This window comes from Falco peregrinus, chromosome 7 (genome assembly GCF_023634155.1).
Source record: "Falco peregrinus isolate bFalPer1 chromosome 7, bFalPer1.pri, whole genome shotgun sequence".
NCBI classification, from domain to species: domain Eukaryota; kingdom Metazoa; phylum Chordata; class Aves; order Falconiformes; family Falconidae; genus Falco; species Falco peregrinus.
Genome location: NC_073727.1, coordinates 37,725,535 through 37,740,019, shown reverse-complemented (window position 1 = coordinate 37,740,019; position 14,485 = coordinate 37,725,535). Strand labels below are relative to the sequence as shown.

Genomic DNA, 14,485 nt, shown 5'->3' with positions numbered 1-14,485 from the left:
CATCCCTGGTGCTCCAGCATCTGAAGCTGACAGTGAAGGCAGCCGTCAGCCAGGGCAGTTACAGTGTCGTTTGTCAAATGTTTCTTGTTAAGCAAACACCAATAAAGGGTGTATCATGCCCAGTCTACTTAAGGAAAAATGTTTAGGAATTCTTCCTGGGAATACTGCAGAAGCTACCAACTTTCCACCTCTGCCTTTGCTCCCATACTATCTGCAGGCATCAGTGTATTAAAACAAAAACAACCAAGATAAAACAGCAAGTAATGAAAAAGAGCACAAACAAGAAGCCTGCAACATTGCCAGATTATACAACAGCAATTCCCACTGGGGATAGCTTGGACAACTTGCCTCACTGAGGCCCGTGGGTCTGCTGAGAGTGCTCAGAGGCTCCTGCACCAGGACCAGGACCAGGACCAGGATGTGGCAGGCAGCCCCAGTAGGCAGGTTGCCTTCACCCATGGTAGCTTTCCCCACCACTGCAGTCCAGCCTATAGCCACTGCTTCCACGAAAGCTAGTAGGGATGCAGTGACTCCTAGCAGCTCTCAAAGTTAAGCTTTTGACTCAATATAGCTCAGACAGTCTCAGTTTTCCCACAAATAATTGTCATGGGAGAGAGGGTGGCTTGCCTTTAATTTGCTGGTAAAATATGTTCATCTATGCCGTGAAAATTCCTGACTAGTGTCACAGACTGTGATGGGCTGCCATGGCTTTTTTTCCTCTCTGCTGTTTCTCACCACAACTTGCTCACAATTTACAAGAATGAAGCAATGCCGTGTGTGTGTCAGTGCCCTAACTTCAGCTGACACAGCAAACACTTCAAATCGTCCCCTTCTATGTGCCTTCTCCGTTAAAAACCTGTGCTTGTGAACACCAGAGAGAGGAGTTAAAGAGGAAAGTTAAAGGGGGAAAGAGAGAGAGACCCTTTAAGCTAATGGGTAAGGAATGTGCATGGAGCTGTGCGTGGACGTCTGATGTCTCCAACTATTTGTTAAAAAGCAAAAGCAATACTTCCGACAGACGGCCCTCCCCTCGCCTGCAATAGGCTCCCAAGAATAGCAACAGCCTGTGTCACTGCAAAGGGCAAAGCCTTCTGAAATAGCAACAAAGTTGTTCACAAACCACTTTGTGGTCTGCATTTGGTTTCAGCCAGCTTCAGCAACTTGTTGCCATGAGGAAAATAACCTGTGCTTTCCTCGCTGGCCAGGGAAGGACCGCTGCCCTGTGACGTGCTCCTGCCCCAAGGTGCAAAGGGGGTGGCAATGGTACCTGGCCAGAGCACAGAGGACCTCGGCCAGCAGAGCCGGACGATGAGAGCAGGGGAGGATGAGAAGAGCAGCCAGGACAGCCGCCGCAGCAGCCGCCACCACCTCCGCCAGCTCCCAGCTGCAGCAGGTAACGCGGCAGGAGCTGAATGCCAGCTGCAGCCAGCAGCAGTGGCCGCGTAGCTAATGCTCAGGGCTGGGGGAAAACAGCCCTGCAAAGCCAAGGGGCTCTCAGGGCACACCGTCTTGATTCCTAAAAGTGTGAGAGGGGAAAATGCGAGTAAGGAAGGGAAATGCCAGCTTGAATTTTGAATGAAGGTTTATGTGATACTTTTCCCAAAAGGCCTCAGTCCTACTGTTCATGCATGTGCTGTCTGTTGTGTATATCCTTGTCCTTTAGGAAGATCGGTCACCTGAAAAATCGGAAAATCCACTGCCATCTAAGATAACAACAGTGCTCCGGTCCTTGCATGCTTGGGAGCAATTCAGCCTTTTTCACTGAAGTGGAGGGAGGCCAGGCAAGCATTGCACCTACTCACGCAGGGCCAAAGTACAGGGTAGGGGAACAGGGAATCTCCTTTGCCGTTTTTCCCCTAGCATTGCAGGAGGAAACCAGGTTTTTGTGCTGATTCCCTGAAAAATCAACTGCATAATTTCTTTTGCAAAAGATTTTTGAGTACTGAAGCTGAACTTTGTAGCTCTTCGCCTTTGCTGTCCTACCCAGCCAGTTTTTCTAGGTTATAGCACGATTTTGCATCTTGAGCCTCTTTCACTGATGATAACATCAAGGGGAAAACGACCCACAATCATGACATTTCTCACCCACAAGACAGCTGTACCCAAACAGGAAAGCATGGCTGTAAGCCAGAAATTACTATGTCCCAAGCAGGTTTTGTTCATTTAAAAATCAGTGAACTGACTAACCCACGAATGTTCAGTTACCACAGGTGCAAATGCTTTGTAGGGGTGTAATAGTGATTACTGCAGCAACATTTACTGATACCTGGAAGCAGAGGTTAATCGAGAACAAAAAGCCAGTTGTTGTACAGACATATTTAACATTACCTTAGGGTATGGGGGGAGCAGTGCAGATGGTTACAGGATAGCATTATCAAAGGGAAGCACAGCAGCTACAGTAAACAGACAATAAAAGTCACTGCAGCACAAGGGCTACGGTTAGAAGAGTACTTGCATATTACACACTTGGCCTCACCCTCAGAAATTAAAGCAGTAACCTGAGGAATTTATAACTACCAATCTAGGAATTAAAAGAACTTGTTGATTCTTACTGGCAAATAACAAAACAAAACCCAAATGCCATTTAGTGTATTGAAAGGGCAGGCTGCCTCCTGACATAATGAAAACACATGGCAGAGCGCTAAGAGAGATGGAGAGATGTTCAGGGTGGGTCTGTCCAGGATCTACACTCCCCATCTTTCCATCAGCACCAAGGGGCTTTTTTTCACGAAATCTGAATATTACTCACAGAACACATTTGTCAGGCTTATGCTGTACAAAGTATACAATGCTTCCCACCATTGCAGGCATTCAGATGTGTGAAAATGCACAATATATTAGCTTCCTTCTGCCTTCTGTTTTAGTTCAATTTAAAAAATACTTGTTTTGGTTTTGCTTTTCACACTTGGGTGGGAGGAGTCACATTTGTCAAATGGTCATGATCCCACATGGCCCTGACACTATTTTTGGGTAAATTTAATATTTTCCAGCTCTGCTTGCAACATAACTTTGCCCAAAGACACCATTTGTTTCATCCCGTAGGGTCTTGTTGAGTAACTGTTTTGGATCCCATGCCAGACCTCTAGATGGACAAGTTAGATCAGATGTATCCTAGCTAATAGGAGAAATGCACCTATTGAGCAGCTACTGGATCTAAAGAAACATTAGGCATTAGAATAGATCAACAGGGTAACACATACCTCTTTATACCAGACAACTGGATGAGACAAAGAAAGTAACTGTGACAGTGCAGCAGAGATCATGATGGCATGAAAATGAAATAATCACCTTTTATGAGAAGCAAACCCTTGACTTAATTATGCAGCAATTCCCAAAATAGGCCATTAAATATCTATTGTACAAACCCATGTGATCCACATGCTATACAGTTTAGCAAAATGCTCCTCTAAAGACAATTTGGGGAACTGTAAATGCTGTTTCCCTGTAAAGGCCAACTTCTTGTATGTCAGACAGCACTTAGAGAAGAAATATGTTGTTAAAGATATCTTAAAATTTTCAGATACAGATGCTGGAGTTTTAAAATTTATCATGGATAGATACCTTGTTCAATTGAAAAAAAGGAGATTCCATGCTGTGGGTTCATGCCTATGCAATGCACTCAATTCATTGTGATTTTCTAAGCTGTGCTTATTAACCAATAGGAACCAGAGCTTGATTCCACTTGCCAAATGTCTAAATAGAACAAAGAATCCCCAAGGATTTAAAGAACATATCTATTTGACCTTCCAGGAAAATACTTTTCTTCCCTCCCAAAATGAGACATTTCTCGGCCCAGATTAAACCAAAGTCAATGCTGGAAGAGACTGTCGAGTCCCCTCCTATCAAGACATGTATTTGCACAGGTCACATAAAGTAATCACCCATCCCACTAGTTTCCTGTATGCACACGGCATGTTCTCATAGGAGAAAGGAAAGAAAAACTACATCACAGAAATCTCAGTGCCTGAACTAATGTGGAGTGTGGTGCTGCCAAGATGAGCTGGAAAGGGCTCCCAGGCGCCTTCCCTGTAGCTCTCCTGCACATGAAGCGGGGGAAACATGGTGTTTTTCTCAGCTCAGCCTGCTTGCAGATCTTTCCTGGCACAGATCATTTCTCTGTAATGCCCATAAAATACATGCACAGACCAAATATTTTGCCTTTGGAAGAACCATTTTTCCCAAATATGTGCTTGAAAATAGTAAAGGGCCACTCCCTTACTACTTGGCCCCATCCAGTCTCAGCAGCAGTACACTGTGCTATACTACCACTGTGCCTGGTCTCCTTTTCAGTAACGAAGCATAAACATTTCCAGAAAATGTTCTTAAAGATAAGTTTGTTTGCCAAGTAGTGCTGCTTTTGACCTGAGTAACAGTTGTGAGAAAGCATTTTGTTTACATGGGGAAACTAGAGAATAGACTTTCCAATCACTTGTCACATAACAGCCACACACTCCTTAGCCGTGGAGTTTGCTGCAGGCAGAAGGAGAAATTTCTCTGGAAGTCATCATTAAAATATTTTATTCCCCTGGGCTGCACACTGCCATGTATTTTGCAGGCATCTCATATGTATTTTGCAGGCATCTCATAAAAATAAAAGGAATATATATTTTAAAGAAGCTTTTTTTTTTTTTTTTTTTTTTTTTGAAAAGGAATGCCTAAGAACTGCCAGCAACAACATTAAAAGTGACACTTAAAAGGATCGTGAGTACAACTACTGCAACAGGCTTTATCTGGAAATGTTAAAGCAAAACATATGCTGAAGTCAGAAGGCATTTTGTGTGGAGGAAGACCACAAAGGAGAACCGAGCAGAGATTTCAGGGTTTAACTCAGCAGGCAGTTCTCAGCAGGCAAGTCTTAGTTACAGCAGTTAACAAAAGCTCATAGTAATATAAGGATGTTTCTCAGCAGAATAGGGCCTGTGCGGAACTAGAGACACCAAGTTAACTGCTGAGTTTGCTCCTGCTAATGCAGAAAGGCAACGTGTCTCCCTCTGCATCACATCAGAACCTGCCTTGCATTCAGGGGTCTGCTTTAATTACAGCCCTCTGCTATTTCTACATGACTGTGGGTGTTTGTCACTGGACACATGAACAAGGACACCAGTTGACCCAGTAAAAAAAAAAAAAAAAAAAAGAAACATTAAGACATCGGTCAAGCTGCTGTACTAGGAGAAGAAAGACATATATAGGCTCGAGTACTTCCCTCGCAACTTCCCAGGTGTCCAAGCTCCACCACACCCAGCTTGTACGCCTCTCAGATTAAAAATAAATAATCACCTCGGTGGCTCTGATCTGAGGAGCACAGGCTGAGGAGAGCAGAGTCTGGATTGTAAAGAACAGTGCTGACGGTGGACTCCATCAAGATATTTGAGTTGGCACTGCCATTTTGAACCAGAAACTGGAACCATACAAAACTGACAGTCACACATTTAAAGAGTTAAAAGCCATGCAGGAGCAGGACACAGACCTCAAAGTATCAATAAGAGACACTGCCTACACTGTTGTGTTTCTGCTGGAGAGCCTTAAACTCAGGTTTTGTCCCTTTGTTATTTAACATTTTCTCTCAACTGCCTGGAGGAAGATAATAATGGATTATTTTAAGGTGATAAAGGTGACAGGTGATTAATAAATGAGATATATCACTGGCTGAATTCAATTCAGATGGCTTGGCCTGCTGACTGCAAATTAACGTGCTGTCTGGGGTGCCTCTCTGCTAACTTTAGACATCTGCATCTGAGCAAGCCGCACAGATTCCTTTTATAGGCGATGGAAAGAAATAGGCATCTGACCTACTTCAGTTATCTAGAAGTGTCTATTTTTCACAAGTGGTTACAGAAGAAATCTAGAGATGCTGTAGACCTCTCACAGTTAGGTAAGTTGAACCCATCCTGTGCGTTTTAATACAGACAACGTAAAGTGATTTGCATCCCTAGCTAGGATGCAAGAAGGCAGGCCATATTTAAAGGAAAGGCAATGCCTTGGCAAGAACCCAGTCAGAAAAGAAGCTGGTTGTCCTGGAGGATAACCAGCAGAAGATGAGCTCCTGTACATGGCTGTGACAATCCTTAGATGAGTAGAGGGGGGAATATCCACCAGGAGCAGGACAATTATGTCAAATTCCTATCTGGCACTGTACAGCCACTGCAGGAACACTGGGTCTGGCTCAGGATTTATTGAAGAAGTTGATAATCTGGATAGAGTTCAGAGAACAGGCTCTGAATACTTAAGGGACTGGTAAACTTGTAAAGCCTCACTCACAGGCTGTGTAGCTTATCAAGGAGAGGTCTGTGGGATGACTCAGTGACAGATACAATTTTGTACTTAGTGAACACAGCTAAGTGCAGGCAAATGGAGAATGGGATCTGGTGGCTGGAAGCTGAAGTTGCAGAAATTAAGTCTGCAAATAATTTATGATAATTTACAGTGAAAGCAATGAACCACTGGGACAGCTTGTGACTTAAAGTCATTGGCTTTCAATCACTAGCAATTTTAAAATAAAAGCTGAATATTTTCAATAGCCTAGTTCAAATAAATTATCATTTAAACATGTCTGAAGGGTTATGTTGTGCTGTTTATGAGTGTCAGACTGGATGACCACAATGGTCTGTTTTGCCTTCATAATATGTAAAGAAAAATCTTAGATTCAATCTACATGGCTTAATGACATAAAATACAGAGGTATCCAAGAAAGCACAGATATCAGCACTGAGCAGAAGTTTGGGCAGAGCACCGTGATCAAATTATCAGTGTGGTTCCGATACCAAAGATCATTCATTCAGCACAACACCGTGTTGTTACCAGCCCTGATTTCCAGCCAGGATTCGTTGGAGGGGTATATCTCCCAGATCTAGTAATATACACCAAGCAGGCAAGTCACAAGTATAAAGGGGAGGGAGAAATTAGGTTTTGCAATGATAGAGTGTATACTGCATGCATGTGTTGGAGGATGGAGCATATGTAGCACAAAGCAGCTTAACTGGAGACAGTAGTACTTCCACTGAAGTGCTATTTAGCATGTGAAGGAAGTACAGCAGGACCTTGCCCTAATCCATGCACTAACCTCTGTTTAAAATAAGTGCAATGATCTCGGATCCTGCAGACATAAAGGAAGAAAAAGCTTTAGACATAATACAGACATGGATGACAAGAAAAATATTAAAAAAATATTGTTTCATCACTGGAACATTTTGCAAATTTGCTTCTGACATTTTCTCCAAGCTGTCCCCACCTTCATCACAACAAATCTACCATCCACCCCCACCTTCTGAAAGACTTCTTGCAGTACTCCCATTTCTTCCATGACCTTACGGCTCATCATACCAAAACCATGGGGTTTGCCCATCTCTTGTCTACCTCTGGCTTGCCAGCCACCCAAGCCCAGAGGCAGAGTGGGCTGAGGCGTGCTGGGTGCACTCAGCAACTTGGGGCTGCTGCTGCTTGGCTTCTGCTTGGCTCAAAGGGAGCAAACCCAGAGCCAGGTAGGAGAGCTAATAGGCAATACTTATCTTAATAGACTTAATGGGCTTACACATCTCCCCTGACCCTGGAATCAGAGCTTATACTCACACAGTTAAACTCTGCTGCCTTCCAGAATAACCCAGACTCCTGCGGAGTAGGTTGCAGGGTGGGATGGTGGGCTCACGCCTTGAGCCAAACTGCCTCCAGGAATTGTTAGGAGAGCAAGAGGTGGCTTGGGGCACAACCATGCCAGGGACCATACCAGCAATTTATTGGAATACATGGCCATGTGCCAGGGTCCAGGCTTGGGCACTGGCATTGTTTATTTTAGTAGTGCAGACATTCTGCTAGGGCTTCCCTCCTCCTCTCTTTTCACAATTTGCTTCATAAATGTAATATCCTCTGTCAAACCGGATTGATCCTTACCAGTGTGCTCAAAAGTTATTGGCAAGGAACTCCAGGCAGTCAGCGTGATCAAAGAACCTTAATGCCTTAGAAAAATAAGTGAAAAATAAACAAAGTCTATGTATCATTTTCAATCAGACCATATACAACTTTCCAGCCAAGCTGGAAAGTACTTTTTCCAAGAGAATTAACTGAAATACAGACTCTTTTATGCTGCAAAAGCTACCTCTCCTCAGACACATCCTAATCTCTCCAACTAACCGGAAAATCAGAAGTCAATTTACTCTTTTCCTATTTGTGTGGCAGCCAACATCATGATGAGAGGAAAATCATGCCGAGAGAAAGAACAAGACCAACAATAACAAACTGATATATTCCTCAAAGTTTAGGGTGCAAAAGGCTTCACAGTTAGTAGAATATGAACAGTCAAATCTATCTTGCAACAATAAACAATGAATCACAGTTGGATAAAACGAGTTTGTTTTAAAGTGGACATTCAGAGGCATATAATCTCCATTTGGTTTATGTTTTCACCATCTGTTTTTTATTCCTGACATTGTTGCCATCATAAACTATGCAAAATATTTGATCCTGATATTCTGAAGTATCTGAGATTAGTCATGGGCAAAGCCCAGAAAGTTCATTAATTTTTACCTCAAAGATTGGTGTTCCTAGAATATCCCAGCTATCTGGATCAGCCTCATGCTCAGTGGGTAATTTTCCATCAGGTGAAGCACCGGAATTAGGAAATGGAGAGGGAAAACTTGTTACTTATTCAAGTCAGGGTTGAAGCAGTTTGGCTAGGAAATTACTGCCTTCCTGGCCCATGGTACACTAGCTGGGTGGACATGACTTCCTCAGTTCAATACAGGAATAAAACTGAGAACATCTCAAGGCAAAAACTGCTTTCTTACCAAAAGGTTGTTATTGTCAGTGTTGCCTTTTGCAATGACATTCTGAAGTAGAAGGTTTAATTATTTAAAGCCTGATCAAAACCTTATTGACTTCTGATCAGTAAGACAAGGAACTCAAAGGCATTTATATGAATTAAAAAATGTATTTTTTTTTCTTTTCAAAAATAGCTTTTTATGTCACCACTGGGTTTGTACACACCTAACTCCTTTGCCTAAAAGTTACAAAAAGATTTTTTTGACTGGCATATCAAATAAAGTTATTATTAGTTATCAGAATGTTGCAGAAGTCACACTTTCTAGTTTTTGTGGTTTTTTCTCTTATTTCAGGTTGTGGAACATTTACTTTTCTATCTTCTGCTGTTGCTGCCGTAAGTGGACTTCTGATGGGTTACGAGTTGGGCCTTATCTCTGGAGCTCTCCTTCAGATGAGCAGCATATTAGCACTCTCTTGCAAAGAGCAGGAAATTGTTGTAAGTTCCCTGCTTTTTGGGGCCTTATTTGCATCCCTTACGGGTGGATTTCTGATAGACCAATTTGGAAGGAGACTTGCTATTATTATTGCATCTTCTTTACTTGTGTTGGGAAGTCTGATTTTACTGCCCTATGAATCATACGGGATACTTATTGTGGGACGGATTGCCATAGGTATTTCCATCTCATTATCATCAATTGCAACATGCGTGTATATTGCTGAGATCGCCCCGCAGCACAGAAGAGGTCTCCTCGTGTCATTGAATGAACTCATGATTGTGATAGGCATTCTCTTTGCCTATATTTCAAATTATGCGTTTGCCAGTGTATCTCATGGCTGGAAGTACATGTTTGGCCTTGTGATTCCATTAGGTGCTTTGCAGGCTATTGCCATGTATTTCCTTCCTCCAAGCCCTCGGTTTCTTGTCATGAAAAATAACGATGAAGCTGCAAGCAAAGTACTGGAGAGGCTACGGGAAACATCAGATGCTACTAAAGAACTTACTGTGATCAAGTCTTCCCTGAAAGATGAACATCAATATAGTTTCTTGGACCTGTTTCGTTCAAAAAACAACATGAGGGCCCGAATGCTGGTAGGACTTACTCTAGTCTTTTTTGTGCAAACAACTGGGCAACCCAACATTTTGTTTTATGCATCGACTGTTTTGAAGTCGGTTGGGTTCCAGAGCAATGAAGCTGCCAGTTTGGCTTCTACTGGAGTTGGAGTGGTTAAAGTGGTCAGCACAGTCCCAGCCACGGTTTTTGTGGATCAAGTTGGAAGTAAAACTTTTCTATGTATTGGCTCTTCTGTTATGGCACTGTCGTTGGTCACTATGGGCTTAGTGAACCATAACATACATGTGAATTTTACTAATGTCTGTAGAAGCCAATCTCCAGAGGATTTCTTTCTCCAGAGACCAGAAAACCTCAGCGGTGTCACCAACGGGAGTCTCAAGGACCTCTTTGCTAGCATGGCTTCACCAGAAAGATTGTCATTTGATGCGCAGAGAAGCCCAGATGTTGCTAGGACAGGAGAACTGAACAGGACTGCCCTGGCAGGAGGCAAAAGCACAACAGGGTCTCACCTGAAAAGTGGGGAGGTTCCTGCTGTCCTGAAATGGCTCTCACTGGCCAGCCTCCTTGTTTATGTTGCTGCATTTTCCATAGGTCTTGGACCAAGTAAGTGTTTCATTTTTCTAACTCTTTGTAATGATTTACTTACAAGTGGATTAAGTGTTGGGATGACATGCCCAGCTTGGCAACAGGCAGTTTCCAAGCTGAGCAAAGCAGTGTTTTCTGCTAATATGCACTGGTATTGTCACAGGCTGTCCCGGTTGTGACCTGGGGTGTACTTTTTAGGAATATGTCTTGCTCATTAAGATCAAGGGCCTGATCTCCTTTCAGTTCAATGAAATTAACTGCTCCTCTTCAGTGAAGTTAAGAACTGCTGTGAGCTTTGTAAAGCAAAATTATGGGAGCCCTGGTTATCTTTTCTCTTCCTAGTCTATTGTGTCCTTACATTGGGAAGGTTACAATGTAGGCATTTGCTGCTGCTAACTCATAAACCCAAGATAATGATGAGCTCTAGACCTCTGTATGGTATGACACCATCAAATCCATGAAATGCCAGAATGCCTGAGTCCTGCTGAGGGCCTGGACCCCTGACTATATAATAGTCTTCAGATACAGGCATCATGGTTTAACCCCACCTGGCAACTAAGCCCCACCCAGACACTTGCTCACTCCCTCCTGGTGGGGTCAGGGAGAGAATCGGAAGGGTAAAAGTGAGACAGCTTGTAGGTTGAGATAAAGACAGTTTAACAGGTAAAGCAAAAGCTGTGCATGCAAGCCAAACAAAACAAGGAATTAATTCACCACTTCCCATCAGCAGGCCTGGGTTCAGCCATCTCCAGGAAAGCAGGGCTCCATCACACAACGCTTACTTGGGAAGACAAACACCATCACTCCAAACATCCCCCCCTTCCTTCTTCCCCCAGTTTATATACTGAGCATGATGTTCTATGGTATGGAATAACCCTTTAGCTATTTTGGGTCAGCTGTCCTGGCTGTGTTAACTCCCAATTACTTGTGCCCCTCCAGCCCTCTTGCTGGCAGGGTCTGAGAAACTGGAAAGTCCTTGACGTAGTACAAACATTACCCAGCAACGACCAAAAGCATCAGTGTGTGATCAACCTTATTCTCACACCAAATCCAAAACACAGCACTGCAGCAGCTACTAAGAAGAAAATTAACTCTGTCCCAGCTGAAACCAGGGCAATAGGAAAGATATTAAAGGTATAACTCATGAGTAAACTATAGTGTCATTGCCACTACCTGTTGAACAGCACAAGTGGAAAAACACTAGGGCACATCACTGTACAACCAAGGTACTGCTGCAGCTGCCACCACACTTGCATGGTTCCCACTGTCTCCAGAGGAGAACGTCTGCCATTCCCAGAGACTAGCAATTAAACCTCTCTGTTTTGTTTTGCTTTGCTTCAATAGCACTTGCATATTATTGTATTTTGAAGGGGTTGGTTTTTTAAGCCACACTGCAAAACCCACATGCACAGAGTCCATTATTTATTAACAGACTTGGTGTGCTTTTGTGCCCTGGCTCAAACTTGCCTTGCAAACACACTGTACTCCTGCTGCACTATTATGATTAAAAGCTTGCCAGAAGAATACAACCCAAGAATTGCACTAACAGCAACTCCCCTGCAGTTTTTATTTATTTTAAACATTACTCACTGGAAGAGCAGCGTAAGATAAGCATTCATCGCCAGGGCAGCGAACTTCACTGTGTTATTGCAGCATTATTCCCTCCCTTGCAGACCATCTTGGGGCTGGATTCTGCTTTTGATGACACAGGTTCAAAACAAGGGGTGCAGCCCTGAAGAGAAAATGTTACTTCAGCATTTACTGGAGTGTTTCAAACACACATCTAATGACCCTCAAGGCAGGGGCATGCGTTCAGGCTTGGCCTCCTGTTGAAAGCTGCTTTCCCGTTGACCTCACTGTAAATGGGTCCTGGTCATTTGAGTTGGCCTAATGTGAAGTTAATGATAACGACGTCTACTTCCTTGAGGGCTACAGAAACTGACTAGTCTGAGAAGTCTTTGAGGCCCATGCTTGTTTTCTGACCTCATTCTTGACTAAGAGCACAAATACCCTCAAACAGCATATGCGACAGAACAGACATGTCTCAGCTCCAGCATGCTGAAATCATGTATGATAAAGCCACAGTCAGGCAATTTAAACTGACAGATGCGTTTGGGTAGCAAGTGATGGTCAGGTCTAGGAGAGATACAGGTATTTAAAATTGCAGATAAGTACTTTCAAGACATTTTTGTGCCTTTAAAAGTACACTATTCAGTTAAAATGGACAATGTATAGAAAATGCAAAGGTCAGAGATTCAAGAGATTGCTGGAATCTGCAAAGGACCTATTGTAATTAAATAATCTGGGTTGGGAGGCACGGTTATGAGTTGTGTCACATGTTCAGCCTTCAGTATCTGCTGCTTGGAGTTCAAATCCTTGAATATATTTTAAAAGTCTACCTTTCTTATCCTCAGTATGCCTTTCTTAGTGTAAAGAAAAAGACAAGCCCCTCTGCTTATATAAAGTAAACAGTTTTAACATGTTTATTATCCCTACTCTTAAAAAAAAGATACTCATCTCTAAATCTGGTCTGTGGTCTGGACCAGACTGTTAGCCATTGATACTCTGCAACAGGAGGGAGGCATCGAGGCTGCACTCGCTGGCTGTTGTGGCCAGGCAATGCCCAGGCACCTAGCAACAAGCACTGTAATCCCCACACCACTATATTTTCAATGTGAACATCTCACACTTGGCGCGTTGTCTTCCTGTCCTGCTGGCTGAGGTGAAGGCTGTGCTGGCGATGTGTCTGTTTGTAACTTAGACATCAAATGAGCCTCTTTTGGACAAAGAACAAGGGATCTTGCTCTTTTCCCTCCACTCCACAAAGCCATTTCTGGAGCAAATTCACCCACTTTATTTTGAGTCCATGCTGCATTATGTTCTGTGGGGATAAAGGAGAGTCTGTGTAGCACCATTAGGAAAATAGCACACTCTTCATTGGGCAGATCATGCAACCTCAGCTCTATCATCTTTTTTTAATTACTTTGTCCTTTTCTTTCCCCCTGCCTTTTTTAGGGTTCTGGTTAAAGTTCTAGCTAAAGTCCACATTTGCATAGCAGACGTTTATAAATATTGTATTTTCCCATGAATTCTCTTTTGTCTCCAAATTACATGAAGTAGATGGATTTTTTAATGAACTAAACATATGCTAAATATATTTATTGCAATTTATCAAAGCACCCAGGCAGCACAGTGATGAGTACTCAAAAATAGACAGCGAGAGATAAAAGCCATTTTTGCATTATAAAAGAATTCACAGACTACCAAGCATCTGCTTAGTAATTTTTCTGATTCTGAGATGCTTTATATTTATATCATCAACCCTTATGCAAGATAAAAAGAGTATTTCTGCTGCTCTGTTTTGGATTAATTATGTTTGATGAACTGTGATTCAACTGCTTGTTCACACTCAATTTCACACAATTATGAGGACGTTTTGTAGGTGCAACAAATCAGTGTTGCATTACATTGCAGAACAGCACATGCTGTCTCTCCAGGTGTGTTTGCAGAGGCATTTCAAGGCAGTTATTAGCTAAGGGGACTTACCCGACAGTCACCTTTGTCTTGACTTACCTTTGTCTGTATATCAGAAAGGTCAGATGAGGATCAACCATTGTCACCAGGGAAATGAGCCCTGGTGAGCCCAAGAGCCCAAAAGAGACCTCTCTCTGGCTGCCAGGTGAAGGATGAGGAGTGCAAGAGGGGCTCTTCATTGTTTTCAGTGCATGTTTGTACAGAGAGACAGTCAAACCTGCTGTATGTCGAAGGGGGGACAGGAAAAATAGGAGCCTTGCAGAAATGCTGCTATGCCTTGCACAGGGAGCAGTGAGTGCAGGCTAATGAGATGAGTGCAGTGTGGAGGTAGATCACCAATTTGTCATCCAAGGTAAAAGCTCAATGTGTCCCTGGAAATCGATTTAATATGAAGGACACACAGAGACATTGTAGTCAGGGCCGTGACCACGCATGACCACCTACCTACTAAATGACACAGAGTTAACCAAAATTGTTGCAGAGCATCTCATTTGCCAGATGCTCTGTTCAAACAACCTGAGGGGCAAAAAATAGTGGTCCTT

The 14,485-nt window shown here is 43.0% G+C and overlaps 1 protein-coding gene across 2 annotated transcripts in view; it reads left to right on the top strand.

Moving 5' to 3' along the window:
- The first annotated feature begins 1,064 nt into the window (after positions 1-1,064).
- Positions 1,065-14,485, top strand: part of SLC2A12 (solute carrier family 2 member 12) — a 33,482-nt gene continuing 20,061 nt past the window's right edge. The window contains exons 1-2 of one of the 2 annotated variants that reach the window (XM_027796049.2): positions 1,065-1,393; positions 9,105-10,427. In XM_027796049.2, the coding sequence (XP_027651850.1) occupies positions 1,261-1,393; positions 9,105-10,427 (1,456 nt within the window). In that variant the 5' untranslated portion in view covers positions 1,065-1,260. The remainder of the gene's footprint in view (positions 1,394-9,104; positions 10,428-14,485) is intronic. The other variant, XM_005230139.3, reaches the window with a different exon arrangement.